The 22,798-nt window shown below is 37.2% G+C and overlaps 2 protein-coding genes and 1 long non-coding RNA gene across 3 annotated transcripts in view; 2 read left to right on the top strand and 1 right to left on the bottom strand.

Moving 5' to 3' along the window:
• The window catches only part of LOC135130006 (mitoguardin), a 357,387-nt gene that overhangs the window by 235,503 nt on the left and 99,086 nt on the right, over window positions 1–22,798 (bottom strand). The window lies entirely within an intron of this gene.
• LOC135130417 (equilibrative nucleoside transporter 1-like) lies at window positions 5,035–6,965 on the top strand. The gene is made up of 7 exons (XM_064057796.1): window positions 5,035–5,375; window positions 5,424–5,670; window positions 5,725–5,775; window positions 5,829–6,257; window positions 6,306–6,394; window positions 6,470–6,669; window positions 6,718–6,965. The coding sequence occupies exons 1-7, from the start codon at window positions 5,196–5,198 to the stop codon at window positions 6,827–6,829; spliced, it is 1,308 nt and encodes a 435-aa protein (XP_063913866.1). The 5' UTR covers window positions 5,035–5,195; the 3' UTR covers window positions 6,830–6,965.
• Window positions 11,463–12,089, top strand: LOC135130156 (uncharacterized). The gene is made up of 3 exons (XR_010280681.1): window positions 11,463–11,510; window positions 11,567–11,753; window positions 11,988–12,089. It is a non-coding gene; the product is annotated as an uncharacterized LOC135130156 (long non-coding RNA).

Below are 22,798 nucleotides of genomic sequence, written 5' to 3'. Positions count from 1 at the left end.
TCTAAAGTGAGAATAACCGCCATGATTGCCATGCTCCGGTTGGAGATGGCACGATAAGAACAAGAAGATTATTAATGTGGTTTTAAAATATGTTGAGAAATCAAAGCATTAAAGAAAATTACAAAAACAACAAATTCAAATAAATATTGATAGACATCAGCTAATAGTGGTGTTTTACCAAGATAAGAAAATCTGAGAATGTTTGAGCACTTATGTATTAAGTGCATAGAATAATAATTTATAAATTTCAACAAGCTGATGAAAAAATTCCATTTGTGTCTGTCTACTCGGAATTAAAATTGGACTTTATAACCTTAGTAATAACAAGATATCTATGAATCAGTTATTGACAAATTGGAGATTTACTTCATCAAAATACAGAAAAATTAGTTAGAATTTTAGAATCTTCTATAAATTGTCGGAGAACGGAAATATACAAAACGGAAAAATACAATATTTAAAATTAAGACGTAGAAAAAAGACATTAATAATACAATAAGCAATCTCTTGAAATGTAAATACATACCGGTAAATTTTTGACACATTTGAAGGTGGGAAATATTTATATTATCTACGCAATATACAGTCGAATTCCAACAAAAGTAAAGGATAATAAATACACACTAAATTATACATACAAGAACTGAAGGATCCAAATCAATTCTTTTAGTTGACAGTAAATTTAGAAAGTCTACTTAATAACGCACGGTGATCTTTCAGGATATTTGTCCTCAAGGAAAAACAAATTTTAACAATTCTCTTGTTGGTATTTTCACAGGAAAAGTTACGTATATTTTATGTTGGTAAGTTCTTGTTTTTGAAGATAACTATTGACTTATAAAACCTGCACAAGTCTTTTATCAATGCAGACTGTTTTCAGGTTGCAGCTATTGCTGGTATATTTGGTTCATGAAGAAGATATGAATTGTGTGAGCTGCGCAAGTTTGAGATCAAGAGAGAGGATTCTGCTTTATTAATCCCCATCCATTCAACTAAAACGGAAAAAGGACCAAAATTTGCTGTTATTGATGAATTTGGGTATTGTATATCAAGTTATTCAACAAATATCACTTACTAAGTTCAGAAAATATGACTGCAAAGTTCTTGAGGTATGACAAAGGAAAATGCACGAAGCACGCCGTTAAAATTAATAATTTTGGAAAATGTCCTTTTCCTATGGCGCGCTTCTTAAATCTCCCAGAGACTATGAATTACACCGGTTATGTTTTTAGACGGAGTGCTGGAACAATCATGACAGATAGCAGAATGAGCGTGGATGGATGGATCAGTTGTTGAATCAAACAGTGGTAATGAAGAAGTCACTACTTCCGAATTAACAAATAATAATAAGCTTAAAGCTCCGGGGTTCCAAATTTTAAACAATGGTTATTGTAATATTTATATTTATTTAAATAAAATTAGTGCTAGTTGTCTCTTATTGACCTTCAAATATTTCTTGGCTACCTAAGCAACTTTAATCGAATAGTGTTTTAAAGACCTGATTATGCATGTATCTGCGTGTTTTAATCCAGGATTTTGATGCAGCTATAATGAAAAAAATTGGTCTAAAGTTATTTTGACAGAACTTCCCTCGTACCGAAAGTACAATGAAACATCATTTTTGCATTGAGTTTTTTCATTAGACAATTTTATAATGACGTCATCAACATTTTTGGAAGGATACGTATATCAACTTGGATTGATGCAGTGTAATACTAAAAATAATAGTATTGTATTCCCAAAATTTTTTTCGAAAATGGAGTGAGCCGTTCCTGATTTAATCAATAAAATAAATTCACTCGGTCATTAATTTTTTTTAACCACCTGTATAAACAAATCTAAAAAATATTAATACAGTGATAAATCACAAACAAGTATATGTAGACTCATCACATTTTGCACATTTAAGGTAAGATTTATTCAGCAATGTTTTGAGGTGACGTCATCAATTTTTTAGGGGAATGAGCAAATACATTTTGATCAAAAACTTACCGTGCTTAAGTTAAATTAATAAAATAAACTCACGCACAATTCATTAATTTTTTTAAGTCATCCTGCATAAGCATATCCATAAAAATGTGTATGGAAAGATAAATCACAAGTGTAGACTCATCAATAATCATATTTATATTTTGATTAAAAATTTATCATGCTTATCATAACTTTAAAACATCTGCAAGATTTCAAAACATTCGCATATTTTATACAATTATTGGTGGGAATGATTAGACAAATTTTGGTTAGCGTTTTAGCATCTACGTCATATTCCTAATATAAATACAAAATTTTACGACAATCGGCCCAGTACTTTCGGAAATTATTTGTCTAATAAAAATCGGGACGACCGACAGACGGACGGACAGACAGACAGACAGACTGACTGACGGAAACAGCAGAGCTATTTCTTGGTACTCTAGAGGTCATATAACGTCGAGAAAACGTAAGAGTAGGGAAGTAAAAATTGAAATTAATTAAAACTGTCGATTCTGTAAAACACTGTGGTATAAGTAGAAATGCACTAGGAAGTTTTTACGAGCCAATTGTGTCGCTTTCTTTTACTTTATCTGACTCTCGACACTACAAATGTCTGACTTTACGAATCTGACTATATAATATGCAGTCACCATCCCTACACTAGTTAAGGTGAATAATTAAACTGAGACTGACACTAAACTTGCAACAGTAGGCACCAAATGAGTCTACGAATGTTAAATTGTTAAGGGTAAACAATTAAAGTGTCGCTTGACAGAAAAACGATTGATGGTACTGTGAGTTTATTACTGTATGAATTCTGGTGGCGGTCATTTTCTAATTCCTCATCTACTTTTTTTGTTGGTGTGGTTTTAGTTCAATGTTACAAAATCACCCTGTTACAGTTTGACAAACGTAAATTGCAACAGGGGGAAAATATTTTAATCCCTACATGTAAACTGCGGCGAATCTTTCGCACGGCCTAAGAAAGGTATGCGTAAACTGCAGCGGTATCCAGGTACCCAGTTGCTGAACTCGAGATGTTTAGTACTAAAGTGTTTACACGTCATTTTTTCTAAAAGTACTACGTTGCACATTTAGTCAACGATATCGTGATTTTTTGAACACATCAGCGTGAATAGAGATTGTTGTTTCCCAATCACGCTGATTAGGTCACGTTTTTGACAAGTAACCCTTCCTAGACAATGACACTAACAAAAACTTTTGTAAGTAGGTCAACGGTAGAAATAATTTTAATTTAGGGTATCGGAAAATCCAAAATTCTTTCATGCAACGATTTACTTTTTGAAAAAGTGAACAATTTGTTTTGCATTTAAATATTTCAACAACCTTTGGTGCACTGTAGAAAAATACAATTGTATAACGACATAGGAGTGAAATTTTGTATTACTTATTAATTTCACTCTAAAATCAAAGCAAAGCTAATCTAGATGCATATAACAATAATTCTTCGATTTTTAATAATACCCAGTCTTTACACGTAAGCAAGTGACACTACTAAAAGTTGGTACCTATTTTATCATTATTCGTCGAGGTACTGATAATTTTTACTTCCCGAGGGTAAGCTAAGGAATTATCGTAATCGAATCCATCGGCCGAATTGCCGCTTTCATATTCTCTCGACGTGTCATGACTTCTAGAGCACGAAATAAGTGGTCTCCTGTTTTCGTCCGTCTGTCTGTCTGGCTGGTGTCTGTATCCATTTTTATTAGACAAGTAATCTCCGAACCTACTGGACCAATTGTCACATTTTGTGTGTATATTAGGTTAGATGGTTAAACCAACCAATGGGATGGCGTCATTCCCAAAATTTATAATAAAAAGTTTTCTAAATTTTATAAAATAAGATACTCCTCCACTTGTGGTGTGTGAATTTTCATCCTAGACATCCAGAATATTTGGAAAAAATTAAAACCTGAATAGCAATATTTTGCAATATAAAGCTATCGCTCGTTCTCACAAAAAAATAAATAAAATTCGCATAATCAAATTTTATAATTTTTCGAAAAAGCTGGATTTGTCTTATTGTATTTCAGGGGCGAGGGAAGTTCTGTCGAAATAACTTTGGACCAATTTTTATTAAGAATTTTTGAGTTCTACAAAATGTGAAACGGCAAGAAAACTATTTTTTTAAAAAGGGATGCGAAGCCAAAGATACATGTTAACAAAATGGTTTATGGTGAATAACTGATTTCGCATTCATTTTGTCTTCTCAAAAAATGAAAAAAATTTGACTTCCAATTTATAACCTTCTGTATTATGTTTACGGCGTGTGTTACACAGAAAATTTCATTTATATACTCTTAGACCTGAAGGTTTTACATGGGTTGTATTCTAAGTTAACTACACTGGAAAGTCATAGTTCTTGTAATCTGCTTAACATTCTGAAAAAGCTTCTAAGCATTTATCAGAATAATGGCCATGTCACAATGATTCTCTCAGCTGTCACTCAGACAAATTTTATCATTCAGTTATTAAATTTTTTGACAGATATGAATTATCTATATTCTCGGAAGATACATCGTAGACTATTATCATCCTATATCATAAATATTTACCACTTCATAAATGTTTAAGTAACTGTTTATAACTATTTAACAATACGATTAGTAGCAGGAAATCGTCAATAACAACACTATTTACTTTGATATCTAATTACAAAAACAAAGAAGATAACATAAAATTTACGTTTTTATAATTACGAATTTTTACATTCCAGGGCACTTTATATTTTCGCAATGCTTCTCTTTCGACACGTGACTCCTGTACTTATTGGAAACACATTGATGGTATCCACAAACAGATAAAGTAACATCAGACTATAATCAAAATCTCTAGTAGGGAGATGTTAAAACAATAGACCACGATAAAAAATGCGGCAATTTGCATGACAACAATCGCAAATAGGCAATGAACCGCTTATGTTCATGTGAACAAAGTAAGCTCAATAATAAAAAGTCGCTTTATCTAAAAAGTGTTCAAAATTCAACAATTGTTCCAATCAAGAAGTGAGGAACAAATCAAAAATCACTTTCCTTTAAATATGTAGTTATCGGAGATCTCTGTCACAATCTCAATAACAATTATTTTAATTAACAACACTTCAAGATAATTTGACTTCCACCTAACCAATAAAAACGACTAACATCATGTAGACTACGTAGTGTTTGAAAGGAGACAATCCTGAAAACGCTCTTTCAAACATGGGGAACGAAATCAAAGAGAAACCAAAAGTGAACCTCAACTTCAAGATCGATCCCGAAAAAAATGAAAAGGCAGATTTGAATGTTCCTGAAGACAAATATTACAGTGTTTATTTGTTGTTTTTCTTTTTGGGTTTAGTACATCTTTTGCCATGGACTTTCTTCAATACTGCCACCGGAGTAAGTACTGCAACCGTCGTTATGTTTGAAATGATTTTCTTGTTTTAGTACTGGATGTACAAATTTAGAAATACAACCATCAACGAGACTGACTCCGAATTTAGAACGGATCTGCAAGCCCGGTTTAATGCTTCTATAATGATAACACTACAAGTTTCTGAAGTTGCATTTTTGTTCATTGGTCTACTTTTTGGTAGATTTATCCCGGTCAGAGTGAGATTTATTGGAATCATGTCCACCATCCTATTTTTCTTTGTTGTTCTCACAGCTTTCGTCAAGATTGACACTGATTCTTGTAAGTAAATGAAATTAGCTTAGGACTGTTTTTCTTCATTGATACAACTTCTAGGGCAAGAGGGATTCTTTGCAATGGTGATGATAATTACGTTCGGAATCAATTGTATGACACTATTAACAAGTCTTTATAACTTTGCTACTGAAATTATATTTTAGCCATGAATGCAGTCTTCACCATCACTTTGTACACAACAGTTTCCAGTTTTCCTCATCACTATTTAGCACCTTACCTCACTGGAAGCGGATTATCCACTTCGTTTACTGCAGTTCTTCAGGTTCTCTCATTAGTCACAGGCCTTTCGGTTCAAGACAGCGCTTTAGTGTACTTCTCTTTGGGTGTTTTTGTAATCGCTTCCACCTTAATAGTCACCATTTTTATAACAGGTCGCAATGAGTTTTATTTGTACCATATGAGGAATTACAGCAAGGGCCAAGAAGATAAACGTGTTGGGTTTAGAGAAGCAATACGTCTGTTTAAAAAGGTGTGGCCTTGTGTTGCTATGATGGGCCTGTTCACGTTTACCACAAACATGTCACCTACTGCCTTGGTGGTTTCGGAGGGAGAAGGAAATGGTCCTTGGAATGGTAAGTTGTGGATAATGTTGTGATATCAAAAAAAAATGTTATCTTCAGACCGATACTTTGTTCCTACAATTACTTTCTTGCTTGCTGCTGTTTGTAGCTTAATTGGACGGGGTCTGTCTTTCAAATTCGCACCTAAGGTAAGTCTTTAAGCATAGTCCAAGTTGTAATGTAATTTATGTAATCTAGTTGTATTTTAAGTTAAATTATTTCAGAATTTGCCTGGAATCGTATGGGTGTTGATCTCTGTTGTCAGAAGTCTGGCGATATTTCCATTGATCATGTTGTGTAATGCTCAACCTCGAAAACATCTGCCCGTACTCCTACCTCATGATTATCAGTACATTCTTGTGATGATAGCAGGATATACATCTGGCGGGTACTTAATCAACCGTGCCAGCTATAATGTTGCAAGGTAATACGCATCTATAGTCGTGAAACACCAATTCATTTTTCGTTTCAGTTTGGTTGCCCCGGAAGAACTAAAAAATGCTTATCATGTACAGACGTTATGTGTAGGACTACAAATGGGTATCCTATCTTTCCTGAGCATCATATCCGTAGATCTACTATAAGACTGACGCCGTGAATTTTTTTTTTTTTTCACAACACCGAAGAATTCGAAAAAAGTAAGAACAAGATAGCACGTAAGATAAGACTCAATTATTGATTTATGATAAATCGCAACACTCGTACTCTATGAAGTACACAACTGTGATTTTAAAAAATTGTGTTTCCATGAAAATAAACAATGTTATCAAAAATATCTGGCTTTGTCGTGCTTTGTGATTAAGTTTATCCTATTTGGGTATTTAGAATTAGTGGAGAGGACACGATCTATACCATCCAGATTATGAGATTATCGAGGCTGCGTTAATACAAGACAATCCTTGTGTACCATTAACAACAGATTTATTATTCACACTGGCGACTATTATAATTTACACACACGAAGTAAATATCTGACTTATCGTCTTCTGTTTTGTGGCGAATGTTAGACAATTTGTTCTTCAAAAAGGTCGCAAGCTAAAATGTCATCGGTGTCCGAGATATTTTTGTCTGGTTCTAAGAAGCGTCTCAAGTTGTTCTATAGAAAGTATATAAAGTCGCGTAATATAGCTCGATAGTTAGTAGGTTCAAGGCATAAATTTTACATACCGTCTGACGTGTTGCGAAGGGAGAGCTTGTGAATAGTCTAGTCTTCGCTCTCTTCTTTAAGTTGAACTTCGTCGTAGGAAAATTACTACCGCATAAACAAGAAAAACTCGATTTGCAAAGCCACACTAAAACAATTGCTCTTAATTCAAGAAAGCAGTCAACTGAATTTTCTATTTTGTGAAATGAAACGAAAACGAAATTTCGCTGCATTAAGCAACCCTTTTTAAAAATTCAAATTAATTTTACCACTTCCACCGATGCAGCACTGCTTCATATTTCTCTTTCCAAGGAAATTTTACTTTATTATAGATATAGATTTAAAAAATTGCTTACTCATAATCGGATTACCTAATATTCGCTTGTGTTTGATTATTTATTGTAATAATTTTCATTTATTGCTGTTGATTGTGCATTATTTTTTACATAAATAGCATGGGCATAACCGCGTAAACAATCTTTTTCTCAACATCTGTTTGCGTAAATGTATTTGTATGGGCTGGGATTTACAGAAATTGAATTGTCGGATCATTTCGTTTATAGAATCGCTTAAATGATATTGGTTATCTCAACTTTTGGTATCCCTGCGGGGGAATAGTTTAATCCTGCGGTGCATACACAATTTTTTTTAACACCGACGGCATGTGGTTGTATTCTTCATTTCGAAAAGAATTTGACATAAATTGAAAGCAAGAGAGAAGCACCTGACGAAACTGGACCTTAGAGACAAATTCGCTCATTTTGATAGCAATGTTGTTTGTTTGCTAAAAATTTGTCAATTGAGATTTTTGGGTGTGCTGAAATGGACTTGGAAGCAGTTTCAGAAGTAGATATGTTTGTTTCGAACGATATTGCTGAAGCAGCTGAAGCGGTAACCAATAACCTGCTTCCAGAAAAATCAAATATTATATGAAAAGGAATACACGAAGTTTTGCAACTGGAGAAGTCAGAAGAAGGCCAGAGGCGTTATTACATTGAAGGAAAAAAAAAGGATATTGGCAGGTATGTAGGGGAACTAGGGGCTTGTTGTAACAGGGGTAAGTTGTAACACTAAATTTTTACCCGGAATTTAAACTCTTTAACGTCAGGTTTTTTACTGAATTTAATTCTTGCACCATAAGACATCATATCATCACAACCACTGTTCCTTCAGCCAGCGGACTGAGTGTATGTGTGCACGTGTTTCGTTTTGGCCAAGTAATGTAAAATATTGCTTTAGTAAAATTTGGTTTTTCGTATCAGTTATTAATTTATTTAAAACTTTTAGTTTTGCATATAGCTCAAAAATTATTCAGCTTTGATATTCCTTACACATTTTGACGCTAAGCCACATAATTTTGTCGAAATGTAATTAAATGTAGAAAATTGTGCTACGGGGCATGTTGTAACAATAGCTTTGGGGCAAGTTGTAACATGTTACAACTTATCCCAAATTCACTTCTACAAATTTCGTACCTAGCATACGAAAAGCGAGCCAAAATTTTGACCTATGCCATACATCGCTTTCCAGATATATTAAGAAAAAGGAAGACAAAACTCAAATCTTTAATGTTGACCCTTTTCTAAAAGTTTATTTCAGTTTTACTGAAAAAAAATTGTATATAATGAAGTGCTGTGTTGATTTTTGAAAAATAAAGTCTAAATATGTATCAACATCAGCTTTATTTTTACTGTTACTACCTGTCTCATGGCTGTTACAACTAGCCCCAACCACGGGGCAAGTTGTAACAATGCACCTTTTTTAAGAAAATGCCTGGTGTGAAGTGAAGTTGAACAATTTTGACCTTTTGCCTGTTCAGTCCAATAGGGGAATAGTTAGACTACCGACAGATACTTTTATAATGGTCAAACAGCTAATAGATACCGAATTATATTCGTTTTCCTAAAAACTGTTACAACAAGCCCCTCGTTCCCCTACCTATTTTTATTTTGAGTTGTAATTCAATTTCAAAAATTAATGTAGGTTGCATTTCTGAAGAAGTAGTCATCCGGTTACAGGTCAAAGAAGTCAAAGATTCTTACGGGTGAGAATGTCCGTACCTTCTTGAACGAAGCTCCCGACAAGGATTACTTGCTAATAAAGGTGGCTACAATAACGGGTATCGCAGAAGGTTGTAGAACTGCCGAATTAGTGGTCAGATCGTGGTTCTGTTCTTGTTGTTAACATTCCAGATACGAAAACCAAAAGGCCTAGAGTATTTAGCGTTGTCGATGACAAGAGCAAAAACACACGTTATTTACAATTATACATGATCTATAAAAACCTATGACCAAAGAACGTGCTACACAATAGATTTTTTATTAATTCCAAGCGTAACAAATGCACTGTACAGGCGGTGGGAAAAATACGTTCTCTAAATTTCATAAGCTGATAGTTGAATTCTTACAGTTACCAGATTCTGCTCTATACACAGGACATAGCTTCCGCCGCTCCTCGGCTCCTCGTCCTCTACTGTTGCGGAGGGATACGTGAAGGAATCACTGAAATCTATTCTGAAATCGTTCAAGCTGTTTTGACATTTAATAAAGTCAAATCAGGATAGCCAATACGGTGTTATCAAATTCCCCAAACTCCTAAAATTTTATGAACAGGTTGATATCTGAACACGAATAGATATTTGTTGTGAAGAAAAAGTAATGTCGGTACGCCCAAATCGATAACTGAATAATAAAAAGTTCAAAATTCCATCACCAAACCCCCGCCAGGGCGCAAAAATCTTCGTAAATTTGGGGTTACTTATTCCGGCCGGGATCAGTTGCCAGAATAGGAATTCCTTATTTTATAGGTGTACAAGATTTTATCCACTAATTTTTATGAGTACTGAAAATTACATACAAAGCTAATCGGATGGGTATAGGCTATAATGTCATACGTTAAGTATAGATTAGTTAACAACTACAATTAAAACCCTTAATCTTATCGCCGGATTTTCAAAAAACCAAGCGTAAGAAATTGGAGCTGAGAAGGGAGATATACATTGATTTGAACATCTATAAAACAAAACTCAGTTTTTATTTTTTTTACAGAATAACTACAGAAGCGTCCTGGGGGCGTTATATAGTAAATTTATTAGCAACTAGAAAAAACTAACCATTGAACTATTTTAGAGTTTGTTATGTTTTATGAACTCCATTCCACCTAACGCACTAAAACGTAAAAAAAACTGAGGCTGTCAGATGTCGTAACCTACATGGTTCAAACTGGACAACAAACTGATTTATCCCAATTTAGTTCATCTAACTTGTTTAACATACGAATTTAATCGACTAGTAGAAGAGTCTCTCATTGTAAACAGGGTCATTATTAATGTAAAAAAAAATCAAAGTGCCCATTCAGAGTTCAATGTCGAGTATTTGGTTACTTTGACCTAATGATCTACAAACGATAATGGAAGTTACTTTACAATGTGATGCAAAGGCTATTATATTAATTATGATACTAATTTATAATGCAAGGGATTATGGTAGGAATGAACGTTTAGTGCATAAGCCCAGCGAATTCGATAATTTCATCAATGCCATAATTCTGCATTACAAACGAATATCATACACTATTTTATCGCCGATTTGCAGCTTTTGGAAACATAATTTAGTTTTTAAAAAAGTCAATTTTGGTTCTATTAAAAAGTATTTATGCATAAGCAACCCTTGGACGATTAAATGTGGTTGCTACTTTTTAGTAATAATTTTTCTCATAAATAAACAATAACTAAGTGAAGAAAATCGAAACAAAGAGGAAGAAGCTGTTTTCAGTTTCGTCCCAAAAAAGTCAGAAGACGTTTACAAAAAATATTTGAAAAAACAATAAATAATGCCGAAACAGTTAAAGCGCAGGTTTTATTTTAGATGGATACATTTTATTTGTTTTTCATTGTATTTTATTTTTCAGTCGAAAAATTACATGTCGTCGCCATTGTGGTGTATGTACTCCCAAGTTGAAATGTATGTTACGAATCAAAAACGGTAGTAAGTTGTCTAAATTTACTGCATTTTTGAAGAATTGTTCAGTTGGTTATTCATCAGAAGTCTTTAGTATTTTCGAAGGAACAGTAAATACATTTTTTGAATAAGACTCCAAACGAACAGTACTTCCTCATCAAGGTATGTGTTTTTTTTCTTATTTGCTTTAAAAGTTTATTATAAAAATCTGGTTTCAGGTAGTTGCAATATTCAGTCTATTTGGTCCTTGTGGACGTATAGAATTCCACAATTTATGTGTTGGCGATTTGAAGGAAGAGGGTTCAGTCTTTGTGGTGCATATTAGAGATACTGAAACAAGATATACCTAGAACATTCACAATTTTGAATGATGATAACTTAAAGCAACACTGGGCTCATTAAGAAGTAAGTATATAACTTAAGAGCAAAATATGTGAAAATTGAAAAGTTCCTTTTATTCTGTGGTGACCGAAAATGTACATGTCACGATGTAACACTACTGGCATTAATAGATTTGGCAAAATTTCTGGAATACTGCAAAATATCTCAACATTCCTAATGTTAACCAATTCACTGGTCCTTCGTTTAGCCGAACGTCTGTTACAATGTTAACACTAATAATTAGGCTTCTGATTTTAGGTCGTTCAAAAATGAATAACAGGAGACATTTTTAGGTCCGAAAATTGACGAATTAGGTTATAAAAATCTTAGTTTAGGTTAAAAACCTGGAGGAGAAAATATTTGCTCAACGAAAAAGCATACATCAAAAAAATATATATTAAAAAAAAACATTAAACAAAACATTATAGAAACAAATATTTTGTGTAACAAACAAAAAAATGATTAAATAAATAAACGATCTATAGTTACGTCCGCTAATTCTAAGTTATCGCAAAAAAATGGTGATCAAATTAAAGCAAGTCGTATTTAACAAAAACTAAAATACTTCAGGTATTTAAAATGAGTTACAAAAGCAAACTATAGGTATATTTCTCTAAATTTTCGATTGTAAATTTACACCTTTGATTGCTTAAAACACTTTCAAGTTTTGAAAACGTGCGTTCCACATCACAAGAAGTGATGGGTGCTGTTACGAAATACACCGTTACGCCGCCCCAGTACGACGCCTATGGCCGTCGAGAGCTTTCTGGACGTACGCACGGCGCTGATGGGTGAATCATCACTGCTGACGGTGTCGACGGCCGAGAGGCGGGCGCATAAAGACAGATCTGGAGCCGTCTCGAAGCAGCGTCCAGGGGAGTCTCGAAGCGGAGTCGCGATGGATGTTCGTGAAAGATCTCGATCAGAGAATATGAGTTTAAATAGAGGCGACCGTAGGTAATGAATTATTCAGTCAGTGAAGACAGTCAAGAGCGCCGGAATAATTTCTGTACATATTCGTTGCAATAGATAGTGTTGTAATTCGAGCTAAAGAAATAAATCTTTGAGTTTTACCAACGCCCGATTTATTATACGCCCGTCAATCGTAACACTGATGTCAGAAGTGGGATTAATTGTGAAATAAATCGGGATTCGAATTTGTGTTGATGCTACTAGGGGAGACCGGAACAAAGTGAACTTTCGAGAAAATTCTCTCGCGCGACGTCCGTCAAGACTCTAGAAGTTTCTATAAGAAAATTTTATGCCGACTACCACAAGAGTGCAAACAGCCAACATGGAGGAACAACTGACCAAAATGATGAAAATGTTGAGCGAAAATCAAAGAATAATGGAAGAAAATAGAAAAGAAGATCGAAGAATAATGGAAGAAAATCTAAAAGCTATGCAAACTACACTTTTGAACAGCCGAAGTGAAATCCTCCAAGTCGTGCGAAATGAAGTGGACGAGGTGAGAAATGAAATGGAAAACAAGATCAAGGAGCTCGAAGAAAGGTTGCAAACACCACGACCTACAATTACGACTCCTGCAGAATTCAGTCCGGTGAGAGTTCAACCCCCTATTTTCGATGGGCAGACGTCGTGGACGACTTATAAGAAGCAATTTGAAGCTGCGGCCTGTCGAATAGCTGGAATGACCAACAGAAAGCGACCGCTTTGGTAGTAGCACTACGAGGTGCGGCCCTGGAGATTCTACAGACATTATTAGAAGAGAACCAGAAGGACTATACCGCCTTGACGACCGCCCTCGAACTCAGATTTGGAGATGAACACCTCCGGCAAGTTTTCGTAGCGCAGCTTAAATCTAGGATTCAGAAGAGTAGTGAATCTCTTCAGGAGTTTGCGGCTGATGTTAAACGTTTGGTACACCTCGCCTATCCTGAAGCTCCGCAAGACTTCCAAGACAGACTGGCAGCAGAAACCTTCGTAAACGGCGTAAGAGATAGTGAGGTAAGAAGAGTCCTGCAAATCTCCGGGTTTAAGAAACCATCCGAGGCGTTGATTCGAGCGTTATAAGTGGACGCCGCATACAACAGCTCACCTCGTTCCAACGTTAAGATACGAGGCATTGGGGTTGAGGGCGAAGTAAACCCTATTCAAGAGAGTCTCGACAAAATGAGCGTGAACTTTGAGAAACTCGCCCGCGAAATAATTGCCGAAATCAAGACGGGCAGTTCTAGACAACATGGAGGGCGCCTAGAATGTTACAGGTGTGGGCGTCAAGGGCATGTTAGAAGGGATTGCCGTGTTAGATCGCCAGCGCCGATGAGGAGATCGCAGCCGCGACCTCCTCTACATCAGGAGCAGGAAAACTAAAGGCAGTCGGTACCTCGGGGCGCGTACTGGCTGCTAAAAGAGAAGCCCCAACTACTATAATGGTTAGAAGTATCGCGGGGAGCGTCGACAGTCCGACAATCAGCGGAAAAATCAATGGACGGGAATCGAAGATCATCATCGACACAGGAGCCGAAGTGTCCCTTGCACGTAGATCCAGGTTACAAAATTGCCAAATTAAATCAGTATGTACCGCCACGAATGTAAAGACGGCCACGGGAGAAACAACACCGGTTCCGGGTACAGCGGTGGTGAATGTAGAGCTCGGTCGACTCCGAATAAGGCATGAAGTTCTGGTGGCGGAAATCGTTGACGATTTCATTCTGGGTATGGACCTAATCAGCCGGTATGGTTTAATGATCGACCCAGAACAGAAAATTCTGCGTTTCGGAGCCGAAGAATTTGTGTTGGGACGTCCGAATGTGGAAGCTGCAACGGTCAGACTAGTGGTCTGTCAGACAACGAAGGTAGATGGTAATGCAGAAGTCATCGTCCCCGTCAGAGTAGAGACGAACCCCGGATACAGTTTGGGGATGGTGCAGCCGGCACGTGACATACCCTTACGTGTGGCAAACGTGTTTCCCAATGCAGTCAATATTAGAAAAGGGGAGATTATCGGAATGTGTGAGCCAGTCGCCCGAGTGTTGAACTGCGAGGAAGAAGATGTTGAGAATGAGTCTAAGGAAGGGATACCAAAGGCTTGTAGGTCAACTGGGACCAGCTGTCTGCTCGTGAGAGAAAACTGGCCAAAGGACTCATTCGTAGGCACCGTAATGTCTTCGCCTCAGAGGAGGAACCATTCGGGAAGACCAACATCGTAGAACACCGAATAAACACTGGTGACACGCAACCGATCCGTCAGGCTCCTCGAAGACTACCCCTAGCCAAACAAGAAGAAGCTACAAGACTCGTGGACAACATGTTGAGTGATGGGGTAATTGAAGAATCCTACAGCGCGTGGTCATCTCCAGTAGTCTTGGTTACCAAGAAGGACGGGACTACCCGATTTTGCGTCGATTACAGGAAACTGAACGACGTCACGAAGAAAGACAGTTACCCCCTTCCTCGAATAGACGATACCTTGACGACCTTATCCGGCTCGACGTGGTTTTCGACCTTGGACTTGAAGAGTCGCTACTGGCAAGTAGGCTTGCACCTGGACGACAAAGAAAAGACTGCGTTCTCCACCGGAAGTGGCCTCTATCACTTCACCGTTATGCCCTTCGGATTATGTAATGCGCCAGCAACATTCGAGCGGCTGATGGAGATGGTGCTGAAAGGATTGACATGGAAGACCTGTCTGGTATATCTCGACGACCTCATGATTATGGGCAAAACGTTTGACGACCATCTGAAGAATCTCGAGGAGGTGCTAGAACGAATGGAAAACGCTCGTTTGAAACTAAATCCCAAGAAATGCTCACTCTTCCAGAAACGAGTCGAGTTCCTGGGCCATATCGTGTCGGAGAAAGGAATAGAAACCAACCCGACGAAAGTTCTTGCTATCCGGGATTGGCCCATACCAAGAGACAAGCATGAACTGCGAAGCTTCTTGGGACTCTGCACATATTACCGACGATTTGTAGAAGGGTATGCCGACATCGCAGCACCGTTACACCAACTGACGGAGCAGAAGGCGACTTTCAAGTGGAGCACTACATGTGGGATGGCCTTTAAGAGACTGAAGACGGCTTTGTGCACCAGCCCCATTTTGGCTTACCCCAGGGACAAAGGAATGTTCGTCCTCGATACCGATGCAAATAACTCGGGAGTTGGGGCCGTATTGTCGCAGATACAAGATGGGGAGGAAAGGGTTATCGAATATTTTAGCAAATTACATTCCAAACCAGAAAGAAATTACTGTGCCACAAGGAAGGAACTGCTAGCCATTGTCAAAGCCGTCAGCCACTCTCACAAGTATCTATACGGACAGGAGTTTCTGATCAGGACCGACCACGCTGCCCTTTCGTGGTTACTGCGGATAAAGAATCCCGAGGGCCAAGTAGCGCGTTGGTTGGAAAGACTACAGCAGTACCACTTTAGGATCAAACACCGAGCGGGTCGACTTCACAACAACGCTGACGCTTTGTCAAGACGTCCGTGCGGAGTGTGCAAGCACTGCGACAGGATCGACGCCGAAGAAGAGAACCTGCCCGTTCGTGGAACGATTTTTGAGCAAGACGAAGAATGGACAACGGCGCGGTTAAAGCGTGAGCAAGAAGCAGACGACATAATCGGACCAATACTAAAGTGGAAGGAGGAAGGAATCGAACGACCCGGCTGAGCAGAATGGGATTCCTTGGTCATGGAAAATGGGCTCTTGAAGCGAAAGTGGGAGAGTGCCGAAGGGGCGTACCTCTAAGACGATGCTGGTACTCCCTAAGGTAAAGGTTTCCAAGGTCTTAGAGGAAGTTCATGCCGGAACATCTGGAGCCCACTTCGGAGTGAACAAGACTTTGTCGAAAATCCGGGAGAGGTTTTATTGGGTAGGCTATCGTGACGACGTCGAAAGTTGGTGTCGCAAGTGTACGACGTGTGCGGCCAGCCAGGGTCCTCATACCAGGGCGAGGGGAAAAATGAAGAAATATAATGTTGGGGCACCTTTTGAAAGAATCGCCATCGATGTGGCCGGTCCGTTCCCTGTAACAAACGACGGCAACAAGTTTATCCTGGTGGCTAGCGACTACTTCAGCAAGTGGCCAGATGCCTATGCCATTCCAAATCAGGAAGCCGTCACGGTCGCGAAAGTACTGGTTGACAATCGGATCAGGTTTGGCGTCCCCTTGGAACTTCACTCAGACCAGGGACGCAATTTCGAATCCAACGTCTTCCAAAGAGTGATGCAGCTACTGGGAATACGTAAGACAAGGACAACGCCACTACACCCACAGTCCGACGGCATGGTGGAAAGGTTCAATCGGACTATGGAGCAATACCTTTCGAAAGTGGTAGAAGAGCACCAAAGGGATTGGGACCAGCACCTTCCACTATTCCTGCTGGCCTACCGCGCAGCTATCCACGATACCACGGGTCAAACACCTGCTCACGTTGTGTTTGGGAAGGAATTGCGGCTGCCCTGTGACCTAGTCTTTGGATTGCCATCCGAAGAACCTATGGAAGTACGTGACTACGTGGATGAGCTGAAAAAGAAGTTGGTCGACGTGCATGAACTAGTGAGGGGCCGGATCAAGATAGCCAGTGACCGAATGAAGACCCGTTACGACGTGAAGGCCAACTGTGGCGGATTCCAGGAAGGTGACTTAGTGTGGCTGTATAACCCCCGACGGAAGAAAGACGTTGCCCAAAACTGGTTCCTGACTGGGAAGGTCCATACACTATCGTCACTAGAATAAATGACGTAGTTTATCGGATCCAACGTGGACCGAAGACGAAGATGAAGATCGTTCATCTCGATCGACTAAAACGGTACGAAGGAAACAACGAAGACGATTCCGATCGGGACGATCGGATTTGAAGAGGGGGGCAGTGTTACGAAATACACCCTTACGCCGCCCCAGTACGACGCCTATGGCCGTCCAGAGCTCTCTGGACGTACGCACGGCGCTGATGGGTGAATCATCACTGCTGACGGTGTCGACGGCCGAGCGGCGGGTGCATAAAGACAGGTCTGGAGCCATCTCGAAGCAGCGTCCAGGGAAGTCTCGAAGCGGAGCGATGTTCGTGAAAGATCTCGATCAGAGAATATGGGTTTAAATAGAGGCGACCGTAGGTAATGGATTATTCAGCCAGTGAAGACAGTCAAGAGCGCCGGAATAATTTCTGTACATATTCGTTGCAATAGATAGTGTTGTAATTCGAGCTAAAGAAATAAATCTTTGAGTTTTACCAACGCCCGATTTATTATTCGCCCGTGAAACGTAACAATATTTAAATACTAGTAATTACACCACATGCACTAGTCGTCGATATTTCTTCGTGAAATAGTATTCATGATGAATGTTGAAAATTTTCTTATGATGTACGGAGATCAAATCTTACACGAACACAAAGAAGAATTTCTTCGTTTTCAAGAAATGAAGTTGTATGGCACGATAATCATTGTCCTTGGTCGAGTAATGAAGTCACAGACGGACCGGATACATGTGGTTGTGTTAATAGAACTATAACTGAAAGGAAAATAAAAAAATTAATATGTTTATATTTAAGAATATTTAAGAAAATATAATAATTTTATAGTTAAGTAGACACAGAAATTAATAAATAATAGTATATTACTTACATTGTTTTTTTCCTCTACAAACCTAGAAAAGGTTTTTGTGAATAGAAATTTAATACTGCTGAATTGGGATCAACAGTCTCGTCTTCTTCTTCGTCTTCGCTCTCATCATCATCATGTTCATCATCAATTGTGGTCACTTGACTTGATGGTGACGGTGCTAACATTTCTATAGTGTTTACTGTTGGTAAAACTATCGTTGATTTTTGTACAGATGATGATGAGGGTTGCTGTTGTTGTTGTTGTTGTTGTTGTGGTTGTGGTGGTGGAATTGTTGTTGTTAATTGTTCGATAAGCGATATTTTATCGAATTCTGCTTTCAAGATGACTTCCAGCATATAACTTTGTCCTTTTGTTCCTCTATTTAATAACAGATATTTTCCGCTGCCTAGTTCTGCAACTTGCCTGTCCGTTAGTGAATTATAACGTTCCGGAAGGTAGTTTGTTGCTGTTGTCTAATTCCACCATCAACCTATCACCAAACTTGGTCGTGTGTCGTTTCATATCAGTCATTAAATATGGTTTGCTTTCTCCATAGTAGGTAGATAAATTTAACCATGCGAACGCACCCAGCAGATTAAATTTTTCGAGAATGTTAGACGTTTTCGACTTATTTTTTGTTTTTTTCGTAATTGAAGATACCCTTTTCTTATTTTGTTGTTGTTGTTGTTGTTGTTGGCGGTTGGAAGATTCCATGTTTGATAAAAAAAATCACATACTAAACAATCACAAACTTCTTGGATATACACTTGTTAACTTATTCACAATGAATTAATTTTTAAATAAATCAGTCAGCTTAAATATTAATTTCGAAGCCCCCTCTTCTGTAATACCACACTATTTTTCTGAAAATAACTAAAAAATTTGGGTTATTCAATAACCAATCCGATGTCGATCACGCGTTGAACTAAATACTTACTTCATATTAAAAAAAAATGGATAACTACGTGTTTGAACTTGCTTTCATGAGTAAACTAATTGTTATTAGATGGGTGATCACGTGTTCTCATTTTAATTTTTATGATGAAATTTTGTTTAATATCAATCACGCGTTGTTCTTATATAGTTTTTTTTTTTAGAATTATACAGTATTTTTCTAATAAGAAATCCGGGTGATCACGTGGTTCTCAATTTAATTTTATAGATAAAAGATTTGAGGCATGCAAACAATCACGCGTTCTTATTTTAATTTTTTTTGGAATATTATTTTATTTGAGTAATCTTAGTTGTTATTAGAATTTTTTTTTTTAATAAGTAATTCAAATTTTATTGTATAGAAATATCTGGGTGATCTCGTGTTCTCATTTTAATTTTTCTGATGAAATTTTGTTTAATAGCAATCACGCGTTGTTCTTATATATTTTTTAGAATTATACAGTATTTTTCTAATAAGAAATCCGGGTGATCACGTCGCTCTCAATTTAATTTTATAGATAAAAGATTTGATGCATACAATCACGCGTTCTTATTTTAATTTTTTGGAATATTACTTTATTTTTGTTCTAAAAAAAAAAAATAATAATAAAAAAAAGGAGGGAGCGGGTGATCTTGTTTCTTGGAAGGAGGATCTTATTGAGATCGTTAAAAACAAAGAAATGAGAACATAAATTTCGTCTAAATTGTGATCGTTGTCAACACTTTACCAGTTTGCTTACTAGTTTTGTCACAAAATGTAGTGTTGTGTGAATTTATTCAACATGAAGCAAGTGATTATCGACATGCAAGGGTTTAAAAGAGATTCACAGTTTATCCCTAAAGAAATAGTAGTGTTGTTTAACGAAGATGAATACTTTCGTTTTTTAATTCGTCCGCCGTGTGAATTTTGCGAATTAACCAGAAAATAACAAAATAATGTGAAGTGGTTAACAGAAAATTTCCACGATCTTGAGTGGATGGATGGTACAGTGACTTATAAAAGTGTGCAGAGTTTTATATTAGCAAATGTGAGTAAAAATACAATTGTATACGTAAAAGGACTTGAAAAGAGTCGTTGGGTTGAAGAGTTCTTAAAGTACAAAGTGTGTGTTGAAACCATAGACGATAACATAACACTTAAAAAACTAAAAGAGAAATTTCCAAATGTAAAGCGTTGTCCAGGACACTCACTGACTTGTGCTCTCGAAAACGTATTTTTAATAAGAAATTATTTAAAATATGATCGTGAGTAACGGTTTTTTTTTTTCTTCTTTTTTTGTATATATAAAGACTGAAGAAAGTGTAATATCTGTTTAGTTGTTTAACTGAATAGTGATAACACAACATATTTATCATAATGCATCTGTGTGAAACTTGTGGAAAAACTTTCGCTCGCACAAGTGAACTAAATAGACATAGACTAACGATTCATTCAAAATCTAAAGAAAGTTCATGTGGTCTGTGCGGTAACACAATGCGTAAAGACAATCTCAACCAACATATGAAAACCCATCGTTCGCAATCCAGGAAAGAAAAAAGACACCTTTGTGACTTTTGTGGAACTGGGTTTTCGCTTAAGACAGAATTAGAGCAACATCAGCGTCGAACTCACAATAATTTAGGTAAGATTAGTTTTTCTATCTCATGTACTTTTTTCTAAATTAAAATTATAATATTCAAAAAGAATCAACTTTGCTAATAATTTTTAAAGAATCTTTTTATTTTATTTTCTTCTTACTTACCTAACATTTATTTTGTATATTTCAGATGGTTCGAAAAAAAGCAATCGCCACGGTCAAGCGTCGACAGTCAGCAAACAAGTTAAAGTATCTCTAAGAAGGTGCGATGTTTCATCGAAGTTCCATCGAATAAATGGCAGTACCACGTTCGCACTGTGTCGCATAAAATGAAATCTTCAACACCTTGTTCGGATCAACTCAAGGTAGTGAAGAGTAGTTTTTAGAGATGTACCGACTGTAGGTCTGGCCGACTAACCGACTAGCCGATTGTTCGGCCAGTAAAAACCGACTAGTCGGCCGACTGTTCGGCTTTGCTAAAACCGGTTTATAAATGCGACAGACAGTGTGTTTTCTTGTTCTATTTCTCTGACTACCTTAAAAATTTGTTTTATTTTAATAAAAGGAATAACTAAAGTTCCTTTGTTTTCCAAAAAATGTGTTAAATTTGTTTGGATAATTTTAACATTTAATTTTTTTTAGTAACTCACTACAAAAATAATGAAATAATGAATAACACAATTTAGGGCCAGTTTATACAATATTTTAACTGAGATTAAGTTGATCGCGCATTTAACAAGGCGTCTGATTGGCGTAGAGTCGGTCATATGGTACTTTAGCGCGGGGTTAAAAATTAAATCGCAATTAAATTTTTAATTGAGGTTCTGTAAACCGGGTTTAATTGCTTTATATACTATTTTAATTTTAATAACAAAAGCCGACCGATCGGCTGTTTAGCCGACCAGTCGCCGACTGCAGCCGACGATGAAAAACGGCCGAATAGTCGGCTTATCCGACCGGTCGGCCACTAGTCGGTACATCCCTAGTATTTAATATTGTAACTGTGATTTATTATATTTACTGAATAGAAAATGCGCGTTCGAACAAATAAATAGAATAAATAATCTTGTGGAAACTGTACACAGGGCACAGGGGTGCGGTATGCTGGTATGGACACAGTTACGAGGGCTGCTTTTTATATATCGGCCACATGAAGGTAAAATTGAGTTGGTAGAAAATAGTGAAGCAAATCGTTTTTCTAGGGCTGCAAAATAAAAGGTGAATGCTTCATGTAGCATCTTAAGCCCGCCACTCACTTTCCAACGCCGCAGTACAATTGTTTTGGATACGACGAAATTGAAGTGTTTTCGAACGTCTGTGTATGCGATCAAGCAAATCAGTTGGATGTGGACGGTTGGTGAACAAGTCTGTCTGCAGCAGCAATCGTGTTGTATTGGATGGAAATTTGATCATGTGTGGACATGACTCGACAGTGTATGTTATTCAAATCGTGAGAGCAGCTATAAAAGTACATTTTCGTCATTTCGTCAGACATGTTGTCATCATGATCGCAAATTTTTAACTGCAAGGTCGTAACGTGTGTGTACTGCTGCTTTTTAACAGAATTGTACAACAGTTGCATCCAATACAATCGTACTGGGACGTTGGAACGTGAATGGTCAGCTTTAGGATTACCAAAATGGTGGATCATCATCAAAGGCGTTGAAGTGACAGAGAAGTTTATCATATATGATGACATTACGTGCAACGGCAAAATAACTACATGTTTCACAGGTATATTTCATCAAGCATTTCTTCATTAAGTATCTACAGACATAACTTAAAGAATTTTGTTCTTATATGTCCAGATGTCTGCAGTCTGTCATATTTACTTCCACAGATTTATGTGCAAAAGTTGTTCAGCTTAAAACTATTAATAATTTGACACTGGTTACTTTCTTTAGATTCAATTGCTAGTAAAATAGATCCTAAATCATTACAACTATTGGAATTTTCACTGTGCTGTAAAAATTGCATACCAAATAATT

This window comes from Zophobas morio, unplaced genomic scaffold, assembly GCF_036711695.1.
Source record: "Zophobas morio isolate AGI-343-1 ecotype UQ-CSIRO unplaced genomic scaffold, CSIRO_AGI_Zmor_V1 ptg000017l, whole genome shotgun sequence".
Lineage (NCBI taxonomy): Eukaryota > Metazoa > Arthropoda > Insecta > Coleoptera > Tenebrionidae > Zophobas > Zophobas morio.
This window is presented reverse-complemented; position numbering and strand designations above follow the sequence as displayed.